At 47.9% G+C, this 20,279-nt stretch overlaps 1 protein-coding gene across 1 annotated transcript in view; it reads left to right on the forward strand.

The window, feature by feature from the left end:
- Window positions 1–17,813, forward strand: part of WNT3A (Wnt family member 3A) — a 98,012-nt gene extending 80,199 nt beyond the window's left edge. The window contains 2 exon segments of the mRNA XM_058028803.1: window positions 13,506–13,771; window positions 17,334–17,813. Coding sequence (XP_057884786.1) covers window positions 13,506–13,771; window positions 17,334–17,813 — 746 coding nt within the window.
- The last annotated feature ends 2,466 nt before the right edge of the window (window positions 17,814–20,279 follow it).

A 20,279-nucleotide genomic window follows, 5' to 3' on the forward strand; every position in this document is an offset into this window, starting at 1 on the left:
AGATAAATGCTGAGATCCAGCCTTGCAGGGACCCTGCTTCCTCCCAGTGAGGAAGTGGAGCAGAAATGCAGAAGTGTGTCTCCTTCTCCCTCCTCCCACCCCACCCTGTGACCGTGTTCACAGGGGCTCTTGGATGAGGGAAGAAGCAAGGATCTGACTCCATGTTTCAGAAGGTTTGATCTATTATTTTATGATATATATTACATTAAAACTATACTAAAAGAATAGAAGAAAAGAAGCCATCAGAAGGCTGGCTAAGAATAGAATAGCAAAGAATGATAACAAAAGCTTCTGTCTTGGACTCTCTGTCCAACCCAGCTGTGATTGGCCATTAATTAGAAACAACTGCATGAGACCAATCCCAGATGCACCTGTTGCATTCCGCAGCAGCAGATAATCAATGTTTACATTTTGTTCCTGAGGCCTCCCAGCTTCTCAGGAGGAAAAATCCTAAGGAAAGGATTTTTCATAAAAGATGTCTGTGACACCGCCCCATTCCAAACCTCTGTGGCTGCATCTCTCCCATTGTGGGAGACCTCATCTATGGAGGGGTCAGCACTGGGGGAGCTTTTCCACACCTTCAAGCAGGTGGGGAGAGTTTTGAGACCTCAAAGCCCTGCTGGACGTGATGTTTGGGGCCAGGAGTGGGACAGGTTTGGGGTGAATGGGCCCCACCTAATTTCACCTTGGCTGCTTCCAGGGATGGGGCATCCACCAACTCTTTGGACAACCTGCTCCAGTCCTTCACCACCCTCATCATAAAAAATGATTTCCTTATGTCTGCATCCACATATTTTTAGTTTAAAACCATTGTCCCTGTTTTAGTTCAGCAGGCCCTGCTGAGAAGCTGCTGGTTGAAGCAAGGATGTTTCTTGCACCCCATGTGCTGCTGAGCTCTGGGTGACCCTCAGGGGCTGCACATCTCTGCATTGCCCACCTCTCCCCGGGGCTGAGAGGATGTGAAAAGCAGCAAACTGTAGCCCCCAAACCAGGGGAAAATCCAATTGTTTCCAAGCTCTAAGCTCAGGTCTCAAGCAGAGCAGGAACCTCTGGAGATAACGCCGTGTCTGTGTGTGTGTGTGTAAAACGGCCTCGCCGAATCCCCCAGCTTTAGCAGGGCTTTGAAAAAGATCTGGGTGGTGATTCAAAATCCAGGTTATGACCTGTGACCTTTGGATGAGAAATTGTTGCCATTTAGGATGTGTTAGGAGGTCCATCCTTTTCATCAAATGCGTGTTTCTTCTTGCTGCGGGAGGCAATCACACCGGTATATCATTAACTCGCAGAAAAGGAGGCTGTAAAAGAAGTTGATGGGGGACCTTAGCCCACACCCTGCTGGGGTCTGCTCGGAGCACAATATCCCAGCGACCATGAGATTAAGCTAAAGAGAAAAGTGAAAATGCTTTTCACGATTCACACGCCCTTTAGATTGTTTTATTAAACCATTTGAATAGGGATTTCCCTTTCGGCCGACAACGGGGCCCGGCCAATGCATAGTTCTAGGTTGCTATGACTTAGTTGGTGCTGGCTAATCACAAGTGAGGGCAAATTTCATATAAAATATCTCGGCCCATTGTCAGCCTAATGCAGCGTGACAGTGGCAGCACAAAGGGGGATTCATTCCCCCCAGCAGGTAATAAGGACGATTTGCCATACCAACCAGGCAGTCTCGAGGGGGGCTGTCAAATGCGATCAGAGCAGCGAAATGGAGCCTCGCATTCCATTCTCAGGTGGGCGAAGGAGATCCTTTTGTTTGACCATGTTGCTTCTGATAACGGAATACAATTATATTCTTCTTTTTTTTGTTTTTTTTTTAATGCTTCTCTGTATCCTACTGACCGTTGAGGATGTTTTTATATGTGGGTTTTAGGGTTTGCCTTCTTTTTCTTGCCTTATTTATTTTTTTTCCCAAAGCTAGGAGGGACCCCAATGACTCTTTAACCTGGAGAATTTCACCCCAGTCCTTCCCTGCTCCTTTTCCTCCTTCCCCTTTCATTAAGGACCCTGTCCTGGCACAATGAGAGCCCTGTATCCCTGCTAATCACCCCCAATTGGCACACACAGCTTCCTTTTGTCCGGAGCCTCCCAGGGATGTTGGGGAGACCAGGGGAAATTCGGGGCGGATGGATAGGACCGTGCTGCTCCAGGAAGATGGAATATTCAGGAGAAGGCATTCATGGGATGGAGGGAGGGGGGGATCAGAGCCTTTCACACATGACCAAGCCAAGAGAAAGACAGATAAAGCACTAAGCGGGGTAGGCAGGGAGACATACAGGGCAATGATTAGATCAGCAGAGAGATAGGGCGATAGGGAGAGAGATAAGGGAGTGTTTGCTTTGCAGGTATCAGACTCGGGTTACTGATACCAGACCGTCCTGCTGATTTGCCTATCTCGGGGGTCTGGTTACCTGCGAGATCACCTGGGGTTGTTTTGACAGCGGCTAATTAGGGAGAGCATTCCACCCTGGGCTCACAGGCAGGGCAGCAGGGAGCACTGGCCCTGGACACCAGGCTTGCAGGCTGGCCTGGCCTTGGGCAAGCTGGCTCTGCCCGTTCCAGGTACAGCCTGAAAGGTTTTGGGGTGCAAAAAATGTTTGGAAGTGCAAAAAACATTTGGAAGTGTAAGAAAGGTTTGGGAGTGTGAGAAAAGTTTGGAGGTTTGAGCATGACACTGGAGGCTGCAGCTCTGCTGTGCAACAAGAACCATGAGCAACCGACAGGGAGAAAGTGAAAAGAAAAAGACTGAGAAAGTGAAAAGAAAAAGAATGAGAAAGTGAAAAGAAAAAGAATGAGAGAAGACTCCCATCACTCAGATGTTTTGGGGGAACTTGGCCTTCAGGATTTTACAAGCCACGCTAATCCAACCTCCTTCAATCCAGCATTGCCTCTTATCTGGATCGCCTTCATGTTCCCTGGCAGGAATTGCCCATTTAATAATTTCCCTCCAATGAGCTGAATCACTGCTAATCTGATCAAATGTCTTTTTAGGGCCTTTCATCTTCCCAGGGATGTGTTGACACTAGCACAGCTGGTTCAGAGGAAACAAGAACTCAATCAGAACTCCGCACAAAACACAGATGGGACCCAAACCTAACCTTTCCTTTCAGATATGCAAAAGTGTGGTTAACTTCTTGTTACTACGCATTTGCATAAATCTTTGCATTTAGGGGCCTGATTTTTAAGTGGTTAAAGAAGCCAGGCAAAGCCTGGAGCTGGATTTTGATGAGAAACTGTGCAGAGCCAGCTGGGCACGGAGCTCTCCGTGAGGAAGGGGACAGGCTGTGGTGCCACACAGAGCTATGGGACAGCTCCTGGTTGGCATCATCTGCTGTGCTGTGTCACTATAGGACACAAAAAACCACAAGATCACACCCCTGTTCTCAAAGTGAAGGAAAAAGGGAAGGTTATTTTCTGACTTCAACATCTATAGTTTTCCAAAAGTGACAGCGGGTTGGAGGGTGACAGTGCCACCTCTCCAATGTCACTGGTCAAACTAACAGACCATCAACTTTCTCTTCTTCCATAAAGGAATGCGAAACAATGAGTTATTTACAGAAAGTGTGTGAGAAAGTTCACTACAAGAATGTCAGCATCAGAAAGTTTAGAAAATCTTAAAAAACCAAGGTAACAGTGCTGTGGGTGCTCTTGGAGCCACCCTCATCCCATTCCAGGGAAAGCCTCAGTTACCTGCAGCCCTCAGTAACTGCTGTTCTGGTGGAGTGGGCTTCCCTTGGTCTGGAGATAATCCCACGTGGGAATGCTGCTGAAGAGGAGGGGATGTGACACAAGGCGATGGCAGCAGGAGCTTGGGGAATGACTCCAGATCGTTCAGGCCAGTCTGTGGAAGTGTGTGGAGACTGGAGCTGTGGATTCCCATCCCTGGAAATGGTCAGGGCTGGGCTGGAGGGGGCTCTGAGTAACCGGGGCCCATGGCAGGGGCTTGGAAAGAAACAATCTTGAGATCCCTTCCCATCCAAACCATTCTGATTCTATAAATCTCTGATTGCAGTGTCACAAAGAGATCTTTGAGGAATGCAATTAGTGATCCTTCTGCACCCAAGGGATCCCAGGCAGCCATTTGGGCTCTGCTCCTGTTCACAAGCTCCCAAGGTCCTCAGGATAAGATTGATGGGGTTTATATAACCCTGGGCACACCTTTGTGCAACACAGAGCTGCTCTGGAACATCCTGAGCTGCTGCCAAGATCTGTAACCAGATGAGGTGATGGCTAGAAAGTCTCCATGTCATGGGATAATGGAATGGTTTGGGTTGGAAGGGACATTTAAAGGTCCTCTAGTCCCACCCCTTTGCAATGAGGTGACCACAACTCAACCCAGGGGCAGCTCCAGGTGCTGAGAATCTTCTGGAAGGCTCCATGGATAAACAGTGATCCCAGCATCACTCATGGGGGGCTCAGGCATCCTGCAGCACTGGCTGAGGAGAACATTCCTGCCCTTTTCCCCTCCCCTGTGGAATGCTGCAGGCTGAAAAGGTGCCCGAAGCTCAGGCTGGAGAGGGTAACATGAGATGTCTGCCCATTGCTTTGCAGATGGGGAAACTGAGGCAGAGTTTTGGAGTCACCCTTGTCCAGAGAGGTCCTTGGTGCAGCCAACAGGCTCTGATGTTCCCAAAGCCTCTGGAGGCTCCTCAGGGTTCCACAAGGGCTCCCTGGTGGGTCAGACAGAAAGTCAGGGTCAGGGCACTTGGTGGTTTAGGCTGGGAGTGACCCCAAGGAAAGAAACAAAAGTTTAAAAATCTCAGAGCCTCAGGATCTCTTCCTTAAGCTTCCAGCTAGGGAGGTGTTTTCCAGCACAACCAGGATGAAATGGACAATGCTCACACTGCAGAATTTGGGAATGTGCTCTGTGGAAGGAATCTCCCTCCCACCAGGAATTCTGATTCCTTTTGGAGTCCTGGTGCTGAGCACATCCAAGGGTGGAAATCTTCCATCCTAATGGGTGGAAAGCAAACAGCACATGTGGGACAAGGAGCCCCTTTTTAAGGAATAAAGGGATAATTAAAGACGTCTGAGGTGCTGCAGAAGGTGAGGATGGGTCAAGGGAAATGGGAACTCTGGAAACAGAGGGAAGCTGAGGGGAGCTGGAGGCTGAGCCAGGCTTATGTAAAACCTTTTGGTTGCTTTATCTGAGATGGGATCCTCTCTTGTACAACCCAGAGGAATGTGGCGAAGCTGAAGCTCAGCTGCCTCCGAGGCTCCCAGTGCCAATATTTGGTTTCCAACGTTCCCAGTGTTTTCCCCTTGAGCACTGCCAGGGTCCCAGCGCCGTGACACCCCTGTGATCCTCCTCCTCCTCCTCCTCCCCTGTGATGGGAACAGAGCTTGTTGCCCTCCAGCACTTGGGCACAGCCTGTGGATGGATCTGTCAGCCAGCCTGTGCCAAGGAGTTCCCTGTTCTCTGCCTTCCCCTGGCGCTGGGCCAATATTTAATAGTTCTGATTGGCAAATGATTTCCTGCTTGGTGATCATTCAAAAAAAAAAAAAAAAAAAAAACAAAAAAACACTTCTAGCATTTTTTTTCCCTACCTTCCCATCTTCATTCCTTTCCCTGGGGAGAAATATGTCCTGTGAAAATGTGAACCTTCATTTCTTAGTATGGTTTAGGTTGGAAGGAAGAGACTTTTAAAGTTCATCTAATCCAGCTCCCTTTCCAATGGATCAGCTTGCTCAAAGCCCCACCTAATTTCACCTTGGCTGCTTCCAGGGATGGGGCATCCACCACCTCTTTGGACAACCACCCTCATCATAAAAAATGACTTCCTTATGCCTGCATCCACATCTTTTTAGTTTAAAACCATTTCCTCTATTTTAGTTCAGCAGGCTCTACTGAGAAATCTCTCCTCAGTTTTCTTGCAAGCCACCAAAGAGCATCGTGAGGTGGGGGACACCATCCCCATATCCTGAACTCTCAGGTTTTGGCTTTCAGGGATCTGCTGCTCAGGGATGTGCTGATCTGCTGCAGGTTCAGCAGAGCCCAGCAGTGCTGAGGGACTGGGGTATCCTCTGCTGGAATCTGGGGCAGCCTGGGCTGCACTGCTCCTCCTGCACGTGGATCCCAGGGCCAGCAGGCAATGCCATTTGTGTTGGTATAAGCCAGCAGTGATGCCTCCATGTGCTTTTGCAAATCCTGGGAGCTCTGACTCACTAGTCCCTCTGGATTTCGCTCCTGCTGTTCAGAAAGCAGCTGTGCCTGCAAGGCTGTCAGAGCCTAGAGGAGCTCCTTCTCCCAGGGGCCACCAGCTCCTCAGCAATCAGCAGGCTCCTTCTCTATTAATCTTTTCTGGGGTTCTTCTTTTTCATCCAAAGTGATGCAGTGTGGGCTTTCATTCAGAGCCTGCTGGTTTATCTTCATGGAGATGTTTCTGGGTGGATTCAAAGAGAGCACATTGTGCTGAGAGAAGCTGTGTGGTGATCTTGGTAGTGCAGTCAAAACTCAAAACCACAGAATTCACAGAATTCAGAGAATCACAGAATGACCAGGTTGGAAGAGACCTTCAAGGTCACCGAGTCCAACCCAGCCCCAACAGCTCAACCAAACCCTGGCACCCAGTGCCACATCCAGGCTGTGTTAAACACACCCAGGGATGGGGACTGCACCACCTCCCCGGGCAGCCATTCCAGAACTTTATCACTCTGTCTGTGAAAAACTTTTCCCTGCTATCCAACCTGTATTTCCCTTGGTGCAGCTCGAGGCTGTGTGCTCTGGGTGTGTCAGTGCTGCTGCAGACAGAGCCCAGCCCCAGCTGAGCACAGGCACCTTTCAGGAGCTGTGAGAGTGATGGGGGCAGCCCTGAGTCTCCTTTTCTCCAGGCTGAGCACCCCCAGCTCCCTCAGGGCTTCCTCACAGGGTTTCTGCTTCACCCCACCTCAGTCTAAGCTTGGGCTTCCAAAGCTCCTCACAAATTCCTCACCACCTTTTTCCACTGGGCAGCACCTTCCAATGCCTGGGATGCTAAAGGTGCAGAAGGACCACAGGAACCAGGAAAACTGAGCCCATTGTGTAAAAGGCTGCGTTGTGCTGCTCCAAATACCACAAACACCAGCTTGTTCCCAGCTTTATTTCCAGTTTCTTAGTTCTTAGGGCTAATTTTGTTTATTTGGTCGGGTTTTTTCCCTTTTAATCCAGAATCACTGTAGTGTGTCAGCTGTTGTGCAAATCTTAACTGGCAGCTGTGGGTTTCTATCCCCTGGAGCCAAGGAGGGAATTGAAACCCTTTCTCACACTCTCTGTGTACCTAAGGAATCGGCCCAACCAGAAAGATGTTGGGAATCCTTGGCACCTTCCACCCCTCTAAGATGGGGGTTTCAAGAAGCCGGAGCTAGAGGTACTTTCTGTAGAATTTTAGCTTTGAAAAACAAAGCTCAGAGGAGCCAGCACGACTCCTCCCCACAGCCCTGCTAAACAGATAAACCATTTCCTCTATTTCACCCCATTTCTAGCAAAATGCCTCTCCCAAGGGCACTCCAGAGGTCTGTGGTGTCAGAAATTCAGGGCTCATAGTCACACATTCCCAATGTCTTTCCAATCATGGAATGGAGCAGGATCCTCTCCTCAAGAGCAGACATGGCTGGGAATTCTTTCCTTCATTGGGAGGAATTTCCTTCTGGGACATTTCTGTTCTTTTCCATGTTGTTTTTACATTATCCAGCCCAAAATGCACAAAATCAGTGCTTCACTCCAAGGACTCTGTTTCGAAAAGGAAAGATTTAGGGTTTCAAGAATGGAGAATGGCTCAGTGTTGCAGGATAGATGTGATAAAAAGGGATTTTTTCAGAGCAAAACAAACCATTCTATTCACCCTGCTGCCTCACCACAGTCCATCTTGCCACGTATCTGGGACACCTACCTGACCTGGGGTTAATAATTTCATCATTCAGGGAAAATAAGTCACTGTCTGGGCAGAAGAACACACGAGAGCAGTTGCCACATATCAGACAGCTGAGATATTCATGCAGTTATTCATTTGCCTTCCCCATGCCACAATCTGAGAACCCTCTGCTGGGCTCCAATCCCTTCTCTTTACAATTCTGAAGACATCACTGAATTTAGCATTGCAGGCTCCTGGGGAGATAAGCAGGATTGTCCTCAGGTGTACAGATAAGGAAGGAGAAGCACAGAGCTACTGAAGGGTTTGCCCAAAGTCACACAATACACCCCTGTCACAGCAGAAAAGCAAATCTTGGGTCACATCATCCTCAGGCCTCTGATTGTCAAAATTTTACTCCTCAGCCAAGTGTTTTTGCATCTGAGGTGGGTTTGGTGCTGGGACAAGTGGTCGGAGAGGTTCTGCATGGAATATTCGGGGGATGTTCATTTTCTCAGATTTCAGTCTGGGCTTCTTAGAAACCCTTTCCAGAGAGAGAGAGAGAGCTCTGCTCTGGTGGACACCCCTAAGGCCCTCTGTAAGTAATTTTTTCACTGATATTCAGTCCCTCAAGAATGGAGAGGGACTTGTGGAGGAGCAGCAGATATCCAACTCTGCGCCCTGCAGGGAAACTCAGGGAATCAAACGAGCTGAAGGCAGAGCTTGGTGACCAAAATAAAGCGGTTAGAATGCTCTGAAGTCAACATCCCCGTGAGATTGTGGTCCCTGCTCACCTCCTCCTTCCAGGTGACTTTCCAGAAGCTCTCCAAGCCCCAACCACCTCCTGCCACCAGAACCACCCAGAGAGGAATGAGGCCTGACAAACACAGGGCACTTTCCTGCTATCTTCACCAAATCTCTCGCATTTTTATATGGCACCTTAATAACCCCTCATTTCCATCACAAGTGCATGCTTTCCTACTGCTTATCTCCATCTCCACGCTGCTCCCGCTCCGTTCCTGCAGCCGCGCCGCCCCCGGCTGCATCCCGGGGATGTTTTTGGGATGCTCGGGGATGCTCGGGGGAAGGCAGGACATGTCCCATGGCTTTTGGGAGGTGGCAGGACGTGACTCACAGCATGGCACGGCTCCATCTGCGTCAATATTGAACCCGCTGCCTTAACTTAGCGGGGTAGGAGATGTTAAAGCCAGTGCCCTAATTTCGTGGAGTCATTAAGGGACCTGGCTGCGACTTTCTCAAGAGACAAAACTCCTCAGCTCGGTGCCCCGGGGCCAGAGCTGAGCTCCTTGGGCCTGCCTGCCCGCATTCCCCAGGTAGTTGCCATCAGATACAAGGCGATTTGCTTCCTGTTGTGTGCTCTTAAGTGGTGGCTGCATTTCAAAAGCAGGGGAGTGATTGAGTCCTGTCCCAGGCTGTAAAAGGCACCCGGCGCTTTCTGGGAAGAGCAGAGCTCGCTGTAATTGGTGCTTCTTAAGGAAAATCCCATCAATGCCCTCCTGGCTTTCAATGAGGGCTAAAAACCGTGCAGAGTTTAGGGGATGGACCTGAGATTTAGGGTTTGGTGTCTACAGACAAAATTGTCCGCCTGGAACTGCTTGTGGCCAAGTCTGGCAAATATGGGAATTCTCCGGGCTGTGCTGTCTGAAGCTCCCCGGGGTTTGAGCTCTGCACCTGGACAGAATCACTGGGTTGTAGAATCCTTAAGGCTGGAAAAGACCAGCAAGGTCACCGAGCCCAGACATGAACCCAGCACTGCCACAGAATCCCATGTCCTCAAGTGCCATATACTTAAAATCCCTCCAGGTGACTCCACCACTGCCCTGGGCCTGACAAGCCTTTCAGTGAAGAAATTTTCCCTAATATCCAACCAAAACATCCAATTTTCCCTAAAATTTCACAAATTTTCCTTCTTGACACAGCCTGAGGCCGTTCCCTCTGCTCCTGTCCCTGTTCCCTGGAGCAGATCCCAAATCCCCCCCTGGCTGTCCCCTCCTGTCAGGAGCTGTGCAGAGCCACAAGGTCCCCCCTGAGCCTCCTTTGCTCCAGGCTGAGCCCCTTCCCAGCTCCCTCAGCCTCTCCTGGTGCCCCAGACCCTTCCCTGAACACTCTCCATCCCCTCAATATCTTTCTTGTAGTGAGGGCAATGCCCAGGGAAACACCACTGGGCTGATGGCTCCTGCTGAATCCAAACCATGGACTCCCAAGCCAAGGCCACCCCTCTCATCCCCAACCAGGAGAAGTTTTCCTGCACAAACACCACCTCTGTAGACGTTTTCTCTTTGGTCCAAGCTTGGCAAGGCACAGGAGGTTTGCAAACATCATTTCAGCACCCACAGCTCCTTCCCAGGCCTGGACCAGATCACTCCTGGGCAGAGGAAAGGGTGATCCCCAAGAGATGAGAGCTGGCCTGACCAAGGAACTTTAGGAAAGCACACTATCCTTGTCTCTGGTACCTGGGTTTGATGGATGGGCCACCTGGTGGGTCAGGAATTATCTGGATGGTGGCACTGCAGTGGTGTTCCTTGGGGCTTGGGGCTGGCACTGGTTGCTGGTGATAAGGACAGTGGGGTCCAGGGCACCCTCAGGAGCTTTGTGACACCAGGCTGAGGGAAAGGATGGAGATGTGGCTCTGTGCACACCTCATGAAGCTCAAGGCCAAGTGCAAGGCCCTGTGTTGGAAAATCCCAGCTCTACAGAGACAGGGCACCTGAGAGGTGTTTTAAAAGATTTTATTCCATTATCAGTCTCAATGAAGGGTGAGACAGATGAAAAACTGAACACCAATCTATCAGAATCCAACCTGTTTCCTGGTTACCTTATAAATATTACCTTACAGATATATACCTTATAATTATTTTTCGGCCTATTAGCTTTTGCCAGGCAATGCTGCTAATACTTCTAACACCAATCACCTATTATTTTAATCACATATAATCACCTATTATTCTACCCCACGTGGTCTTGCTACAATGCATCTTTCACAGTTCTAATTCTCTAAAATATCTGGTCTTTTTTCAAGGCCATCTTCTGAAACTGGTTTTTAGATATTTAGAGATAATCATGGCATCCACCCCTCACTTCACCTCACTGGCTTTTGTGAGGAGCCTTTCATTCTTCAGAGACCCCAAAGCTGGTCAGAAATGTTCTTGGAGACCTCATATGAAGCACTGCACCCCCAAAATTTGGTTTCTGGATCCCCACCTGGACTTAGGCAAGTGTCAGATGCAGAGTCCCCATTCCTGTGTGAACGGCGCTCTCCTGTCCATGCTCCAAGCTGAGCTTTCACAATCAAGAACTGCATGGTCATCATTTGCAGGACGCTGGCATCCTCCAGGCTGGCCAGATGCTGGACAAGGGTTTTTCAAAATCACACTGGTGACCTCAGGGTTCCCGCATTTTCCTTTTCTTTTATTTTTTTTTTCTTTTGGTTGTAGCCCTCGGTGAGTTAATAACCTCCCCAAGTGCCCTGGCAAACATGTTCCAGGACATTGCTCATCCCTTCAGCCTGTAAGGTCATGCACATTATGGGATTTGCATATTGTTGTGTTTTGTAGCCTTCCCAAAGCAAAGCTTGAGTTCTTGCTTAAGCCTAAAATCCAGCCAGGACTGCCCCACAGTCATGATTGCTCCCCGAAAACATGTTGAGCTTTTTTGGCTTGGTGCATTAAACTTTCTTCACATTAGCAAAGCCTGGAAGCATCTGGAAGGCAAAGATTAAGCCAAAGTGCCCAAGGAAAGCTCAGATCAGCAAAATATGGTGCAGGGAAGGTTTGAGTGGTTTTTGAGCAGTCAGGTGATATAAAATTCATTAGAAGCTTTGGTGAAGTTGCATCGACTGAAAATGTGACCTCGTGACTTTATGGATCCATTAATATTTCAATGTCTCAGTGGAATAATATAAAAAGTTTCAGGGACAACACAATTTCTAGGATAAGTGCTCTATAAGCACAGGGTGAGTGGGGAATAATACAGGAGGTTAAGGGAGGCCTGTTATCAGAATCTTTGTGCCTGCTTAGAATTGCCCCAAAGGTTTGAGAGCAGCCCTGTTCATGGTAAAAATTCCATTTTTACCCTTCTGGTGTTTTCTGAGGTGTGGTGTTGAACTGCAGGGTCATTTCTTGAGAGTGAAGAAACTAAAACCGTGAGGAGAAAGGGAAATAAATTTGATATCTTGGGGTGCTCCCCACTTGCAAAGCAGTTTGAAAACTGCTTTTTGTGCATCCAGGAAAGCCTTCCCTGCTCCCCTTCCCTGCCCAGCTCTCCCTGGCATGGAAGGCTGTGAGGGAAGTTCTTCACAAAGACTAAAACTCCTCAGTCCTTGGCCATGACATCTTCTGGTGATTCTGGTGGGATCATTGTGCTGATCCCACTCTCCAGCCTGAGGCTGTGGGCACAAGGGAAAGCTCATTTCCCTCATTTCCCTCATTTCCAGTCCCCTTGGAGGGACCTTGGTCAGGCCCTGAGGAGGAGGAGGAGAACTTGGGGCAGGTGTAAGGTGCATTTTGAGTGCTGTCACTGAGTAAAACACTCAGCCTTGGGGAAAAGAGATGGAGGGAGGGGACAAGGCTTGGTTCACATCCTGAGGATTGAGGATGTGACCATCCTGGCATTTTCCTACCTTCCAGCCACCAGCACCTCTCCCTGTCAAGGAAGAGGAGCTTTACCTGGTGCTGGTCCCAGGTTGTTGTTAAGTGTAAACCTGCATTTTTAATTTTTTTGGGAACATATCCAAATTCTGAAGCAAAGCCCACAGCTCAGGGTCTGGCTATGTGGTGCATTGGCTGCACAGTACCAGATAGAATATTCCCCTGAAATTCAGGTTTGCACAGCTGTCTCTGCTGCCATGGCCCTCTCCAAAGACCTGAGGATGACCCCAGTCAGAACTTTTTGGCTGACCTCAGTGGCCTTGGATCAAGCCTGGTCCTGTCTGCGCAGAAACTCATTTCCTAGCAAAAAAAAAAAATAAAAATCTTTGGAGTAGGTCCAAGCCAGACCACAGGGAAGAGGAGGATTCCCTGGCCTTCTGCCATGCCCTCCAGAGAAAGTGTTCACAGCACTGACCAAATCCATGCTTCACTGGCCCTTCCTTGTTGTGGTGTTGTAAGGGTCCCCAGGACGAGGTGAGAGATGAGAATTGACTCGAAGTTCTTAGAAGGCCTGATATTATATTATATTATATTATATTATATTATATTATATTATATTATATTATATTATATTATATTATATTATATTATATTATATTATATTATATTATATTATATTATATTATATTATATTATATTATATTATATTATATTATATTATATTATATTATATTCATTACTTACATTACAACATTATATGATATGATTGATATGATACGATATTAAAAGAAAATGATATACTAAAACTACACAAAAGAAAGAGAAAGGAGACATCAGAAGGCTAAAAAAAGAATGAATTATAAAAACCCATGACAGACCAGAGAGTCTGACACAGCTGGACTTGGATTGGTTACTAAGTAAAAACAATTAACATGTTTGAATAAACAACTCTCTAAATCACATTCCAGAGGAGCAAAACATGGGGAAGCTGAGGCTCCTCATCTCGCCAGGAGAAGAAATCCTGGTGAAGGGATTTTCCATAAAATATCCCAGTGACGTTTCCTCTCTCTCGCAGCCACCAGGGAGTCGGCCTTCGTCCACGCCATCGCCTCCGCCGGGGTGGCATTCGCTGTCACCAGGTCCTGTGCCGAGGGCTCGGCCACCATCTGCGGGTGTGACACGCGCCACAAGGGCTCTCCTGGCGAGGGCTGGAAGTGGGGAGGCTGCAGTGAGGACGTGGAGTTCGGCAGCATGGTGTCCCGGGAGTTCGCGGACGCGCGGGAGAACCGGCCCGACGCGCGCTCGGCCATGAACCGGCACAACAACGAGGCTGGAAGGACGGTAAGGACGCTTCATCTCCTCCTTTCCTGTTGGTGTTTTCTTGCCTGAGAGGATGAGTGGTGGGAGGGGATTAAGGGGGCTCAAAAGGCCGAAATCTGGGCTAATTTGTGTCACAAAATGGTAGTACCCGTCTCATGATAGGTCTAGATCTACGTGCTTGGTCTTTGAAAGCTCCACATGAATTCACCCACACAGATGTAAACACCTGCCTTGGAGTCAGCTGCCAGATCTCTTTTATAGAGAATGGATCAAGGCAGGTGAAGGCTGGGATTTCTTCCCATTTTATGAGGATACCTACCCCCAGAAGATGGGATTTCGTCCCAGCTTAGGAGGATATCTACCCCCAGAAGATGGAATTTCAACCCATCTTTTGAAGATATCTACCCCCAAAAGTTGTGGATGCCCCATTCCTGCAAGTGTCCAAGGCCAGGTTGGACAGGGCTAGCAGAAGGTGTCCCTGCCCATTCCAGGGTGGTTGGAACTGAGCGATTTTTAAGTTCCCTTCCAACCTAAATCATTCTGTGATTCCACTATTAGAGTTATTAACCCTTATTCCACTATTAGAGTTATTAATAATGTCCTATTTGTGGCTGTTCCCTTCCACTGAGTGTGCACCTGAAGTTTTGGTGCAATTGTCCATTCCCCTTCTCTGCAGCCTTGAGGGAGGAGAAGAGCCAGGAGAGCTTTTCCCACAACCCATCTTCTCAACCCTGTTCTATTTCCCAGGAAATATTTAAACAAAATTAGAGGCAATAGAACTCTGGTGCCTCCTGATTAAACTTGGATCATGCCCTGAAGTTGTTTTTACTTCAAACAATCTTGGAACAAAACGTGTTGGGGAAAAGAAGGCACAAAATCTGCCTTATACACAATGAATCTTTTCCCTAGGTGGAATAATCCCAAAAGGGGGATATTCCTTTTTTTTTCCATCTCAAGAATAGCCCATAAATCCAGAAGAATGTAATTGGTGGGAAACAATTTGTAGAACTGTAGAACCACAAAGCCCTTTCTAACAGAGATTATGCCACAGCTTTTCTGAGATAAGAAAGGACAGGTTAATGTGGTCTTGTCCTCAGGTCTTGCACATATCCATGAGGACATTTGTGCACTGAGCTGTACCAAAGCCACCACAGCTGCTGTGCTGGGACACGTCCTCAGGCAGGCTGGGGTTTCCTGAGAACTCCTGAAGTGGATGCTGTAAATTCCCAGTGCTGTTATCCCACCCCACACCACAGCAGAGCTGTTGGAATACAACTTCTGAAAGGGAAATGCCACCAGAAACCAAAATTGTCTGCAATGGAGATGACCACAAGCAATGATGTGGTTTCTTCTGGCTCTGGCCTAAATTATCCCAGGTACCCCCAGGGATGGGGCAGTTACTGGGATATGTAATGGGAAAAAGAGGGGTTTCCTTTAAAGTGAGAATCTGTTTTAAAGTGAGAATCCTTGGAAAAAAACAAACATGTGGTGGTGTTTGCAGGTCCTCAGGATGAGGGAAGAGATGAGAATCTTGACTCCATGTTTCAGAAGGCTGATTTATTATTTTATGATACATATTATATAAAAAGAAAATGATATGTTAAAACTACACTAAAGAAAGAGAAAGGAGACATCAGAAGGCTAGAAAAGAATGAATAATAAAATCTTGTGAGTGACCAGAATCGCAACACAGCTGGACCTGTGATTGGTCATCAAGTAGAAACAATTCACATGAAACCAATCACAGATCCACCTGTTGCATTCCACAGCAGCAGATAATTATTGTTTACATTTCTTTTCTGAGGCCTCTCAGCTTCTCAGGAGGAAAAATCTTGGCAAAAGGATTTTTCATAAAATGTGTCCGTGACACAAACATCCCTGTGACCACAGGCCTGCAGAGGTCTTTTTACTCTAAGTTTTGTTCCTTGACTCTAGGACATTTTACAGGTGTCACACCATGACCTGAAATCCCAGAGATGTCACACCATGACCCGAAATCTCAGTATTTTAGAAAGCACTGGTGTTTTCCATAGTCACCATTCCAGCACCCATGGGACAGCTCTTCCAGGCCTCCATACCTGAGTGTTCCCAGCTAAACCTGAGCCATGGGCAATGTTTCCTATCAGTTCCCACAGGAACTCCAACCCTACTGCTCCTCCAGGAGTTTTGATTAAGCTCAGGGTGATTATATGAGCAAAACCTTCTGCGGTTCTCCCTCCTCGCTAATTGCAGCCAGCTCTGTGGCGGGTGATACGCGGTAAATAACACAGGAAAACACCTGGTGAGCACCGAGGTGCTGATTCATGGCAAATCTCATGGGCTCAGGCTGGCACTCGCCTGTTCACGTACCCAGAAATTTGCTGATCACTCTGGAAATGCAGATTATCAAGTTGCATAAGGTTGTCTCCCACCCCAGAGTACTGGAGGGCAGCACCTCTGTTTATTTAAACTCGTTATATAAGAGGTAAAAACAAGTAGCAAAGCTTCTGGGATCAATAATCACCCTCCCATTTATCCCAGGAAAGTGTTTTGTGTTGAAGCCTGAGCCTTTAAAATCAAAAGTAGGGCTCTTATTTTTATTGGGTTTTTTTTGTCCTTTGAAGTGATTTTAGAAAAACCATAACCCTGGCTGTAAAATAAAAACAAATCCCTTTTCAGTTTCTGAATGTAGCCGTAGCAAGGTTTGAACCTTGTTTGCTTAAGTAAACACAAAACATATGTAAAGGATGGAGTTCTGTTCTAGGTAGTTAGGACACTTCATCTTCCTATTATTTCCAACAGAAAAGCTGCTATTTTCATTTATGAAGGCATTGTTCGAGTAACTTTGGGTGTTCTTTGCTTCTCTGCCCACATGTGTTTGAATTCTTTTCCTGCGTGACAGCACTGTAATATTCCCACATGAACATTGATAAGACAGAAGTTAATGAATCTCCTTGATGAAAGTTTTTGGTAAATCCTTAAATTTGAGCTGGGAGTTAGAACCAGTCACTGAAAACCGTAAAGTACAGAAGTTTTATGGTTTAGACCCAGCCGTGACTGGGGGAATAAGGGGATTTTTGTTCACAAGAGTACAAATATATCTATGAAAACATCCATAATTCCTTGGAAAATCATGGCCAAGTGGCAGAATGTCATAAATTTAATTACAGGTTAACTGTCACAGACATCTTTTATGGAAAATCTTTTCCTTAGGACTTTTTCCTCCTGAGAAACTGAGAGGCCTCAGGAACAAAATGTAAACATTGATTATCTGCTGCTGTGGAATGCAACAAGTAGATTTTTGATTGGCCCATCTTGGATGTTTATAATTAATTGCCAATCACAGCCCAGCTGGCTCGGGCAGAGAGCTGAGCCACAAACCTTTGTTATCATTCTTTCTTTTTCTATTCTTAGCCAGCCTGCTGAGGAAATCCTTTCTTCTATTCTTTTAGCATAGTTTTAGTGTAATAGTCATCATAAAATAATAAATCAGCCTTCTGAAACATGGAGTCAGATCCTCATCTCTTCCCTCATCCCTCAGACCTCTGTGAATGCCGTCAGAGTTAATGTCTTCCTTTTCCTTTGCCTTTCTTCTCTTTTGCAGTCCATCATTGAGCTGATGCACCTCAAGTGCAAGTGCCACGGGCTCTCGGGCAGCTGCGAGGTGAAGACCTGCTGGTGGTCCCAGCCCGACTTCAGGGTCATCGGCGACTACCTCAAGGACAAGTACGACAGCGCGTCCGAGATGGTGGTGGAGAAACACCGGGAATCCCGCGGCTGGGTGGAGACCCTGCGGCCCAAATACAACTTCTTCAAGGCCCCCACTGAGAAGGACCTGGTCTACTACGAGAACTCGCCAAACTTTTGCGAGCCCAACCCCGAGACAGGCTCCTTCGGGACCCGCGACAGGATCTGCAACGTCACCTCCCACGGCATCGACGGCTGTGACCTTCTGTGCTGCGGCCGCGGGCACAACACGAGGACTGAGAAAAGGAAAGAGAAGTGCCACTGTATCTTCCACTGGTGCTGCTACGTCCGCTGCCAGGAGTGCATACGAGTCTACGACGTCCACACGTGCAAATAAACCGGGCGTAAAACCCCCCCTTGGCCGGGCTCCGAGTGGAGAAATGGATTTTTTGAGCCTACTTCCTCTGAGGTTGCATCCGTGAGAGAAGTCTACTTTTTTTGGATATTAAAAAAGAATAAAAACTGGACAAAAAAATTTAAAAAATAAAAAGGCTAAAACTGGTTGGATAGAATAGGTCTAATGACTTCTGGGCTATCCCGAGGTGCATCTGGCAGTCACACAAGTTCTGCCCCGACGCCGATGCCTCCGGAAGGAGAGCAGCTCTTTCCACCAGCCCACAACACCGAGCTGGAAGGAAGAGCATTAGCAAAAGCATGGATTTGCTCTGCTCCCACCCACCTGAAGTGACTCGTGTGATTAAGTGTCCTTTGAAAGACTTGCATCTTCCTAAGCATCTCCTTTTCCCTCAGCCAGGCAGAGGCTGTGCTGAACAGCAGCACTGAGCACTCAGAGAGATCTCTCTGCAAACCCCAATGGCCAGACTGTGTGATATGAGCAACAGCAGCAAAAGAAATAAAAGCAGATAAATTAAGGATTTTTAAAATAAAAAACACTACTACTTCTTTGCTTTTGCCTTGGAACCAGAGAAGTCTACAAATATTTAACAGAGCTGGAGAGTGGGCAAGCTCTTGATGTGAACTTTTTAGCGTAGTAGCTTCTGCCAGATTGGACAGAGGAACCTGTGACATCTGTAGAAAGGGAAGGAGGGAGAAGAGGAGGGAGACAAAGAGAGAAAACTGCTGATGACTTCCTGTAAACTCCCTGTTGGCACACAGGTGATGTGCGCAGTATGGAAAAGTTCAGTGTCTTGTGTGTGAAGCGAAGAGGACTCTGTGTGCATTGAGGAGGACACAGTCCCACAGCTGGGAATGCTGCTCCAGCTCTCCAGCCTGGCACGTGGCTCAGCCAGTGAGTTTTCCTTGGAAACGTGGTGCAGTGAATCTCTGGGGCTGTTCACTCACTCCTGAGCACAGGACATCCCTCTCCTCAGCACCCCAGGGAAAGCATGGCAAGGGACGGTGTTCACCCTTCCCACCTCGCTGGGGAGGTCTGTCACCAGCAGTGGAAGGTGCACTTTGTTCTTCCACTCTCTGCACCTGATGCAGGCTCCCCAGGCACTTGGCAGCAGCCTGAGCCCACAGGTCTGTTGGGAGCATGGATCTGAAGGACTCATTGCCACCCATTAATTGACACGAGGGTGAAGCAACCCATCACCACCACCAAGCTGGAGCAGTCTCAGACTCAAGCCAAACCTTGTCCCACAGCTAATTCCTACAGCCATTCCCACCTGTGAAAGTGGCACAGATTAAAATGGACAAAACCCAGAGTGTGAGCCAGCCCAGAGTTTGGGTAGGTTTGGACACGGAGCCAAACCCCAGCTTTGCAGTGCTGGCCCATCTCTGCTGCTCACCCCTGAGTGCCCATCCTTGCACGGTGCTCTGCTTCCAATTCCAAATCAGGATCACAGTTCACAGAAACAGGTCTCACCTCCTCCGTGGGCATCAGGAATTCCTGCAGGGGATCAGGCATGAGCTCAGCCCACCACCTTGGTGTTTACAGCACTGGAACCCTGCTTGGGCTATTCCTGGTCAATGCTGGGATAAATGAGAGGTGAACCAAGCACAGTCACAGCCTGTTTTAGCCCCAGATGCACTTGCCCTGTGTCCTCTCTGCCTCACCCCTGCTTTTGGGTTCCTGTCCTGGAAAAAGGACAATGGATGGGTGTTTATTCTATCTCTTCAGCGCAGGAAGGGAAACAGGGCATGAGTTAATTCCCATTTCATGGCGAGGTAATCATGGCCCTTGGCTGGATCACTCCTGGAAATCTTTGTAGAGAAATCAGAGTGCTGCTCTCTGTGTGTGTCAGCCTTTTCCCAGGAACCAAAGGAGGGAGTGTGCAGAAGAAGAAGGGAACAAACAGAGCTTAATCCCATCAGAGAGAAAACAGGAGGAAATGATGCCTCCAAGGGCTGGCTCTGACTCACAGCGTCTCCTGGGACTACTCCTAGGCTGGTGCAGTTTATGCATCACCCATTTGTCTCGGGGCTGTGCCCAAGGGCACAAGCAAGATTTGCTTATTGATGGAGGCACTTCTATCAGTGCTTTGCAAAAAAAATAAAAATGCTGCAGTGAAATGAGAGCAGAAGGAGAGAGGAGATCGAGAGAAGCAAAGAAAAATATGGGGAGAAAAATCAATTTGTGACACCTGTCCATGTGAGCACTGCACATCATCAATGGCCACACACCACGTGGAAAGGGCAATAGGTCACTGAAAACTTAAATGAAGATCAATTAAGGGACGTATAACTGATTTTCATAATGCAGTCTTGGAGAAAAGGAAAACTTAATCATGGGAAATAGAGAAGGAAGCCACTGCAGGGGGAGATTGCACCTGTAACCAACATTCAAACACAATCTGTCAGGAAAGCAAACGCTCCAGAAAGCCACACAAGGGGTGGAAGA

This window comes from Melospiza georgiana, chromosome 1, assembly GCF_028018845.1.
Source record: "Melospiza georgiana isolate bMelGeo1 chromosome 1, bMelGeo1.pri, whole genome shotgun sequence".
In the NCBI taxonomy this organism is placed as follows: domain Eukaryota; kingdom Metazoa; phylum Chordata; class Aves; order Passeriformes; family Passerellidae; genus Melospiza; species Melospiza georgiana.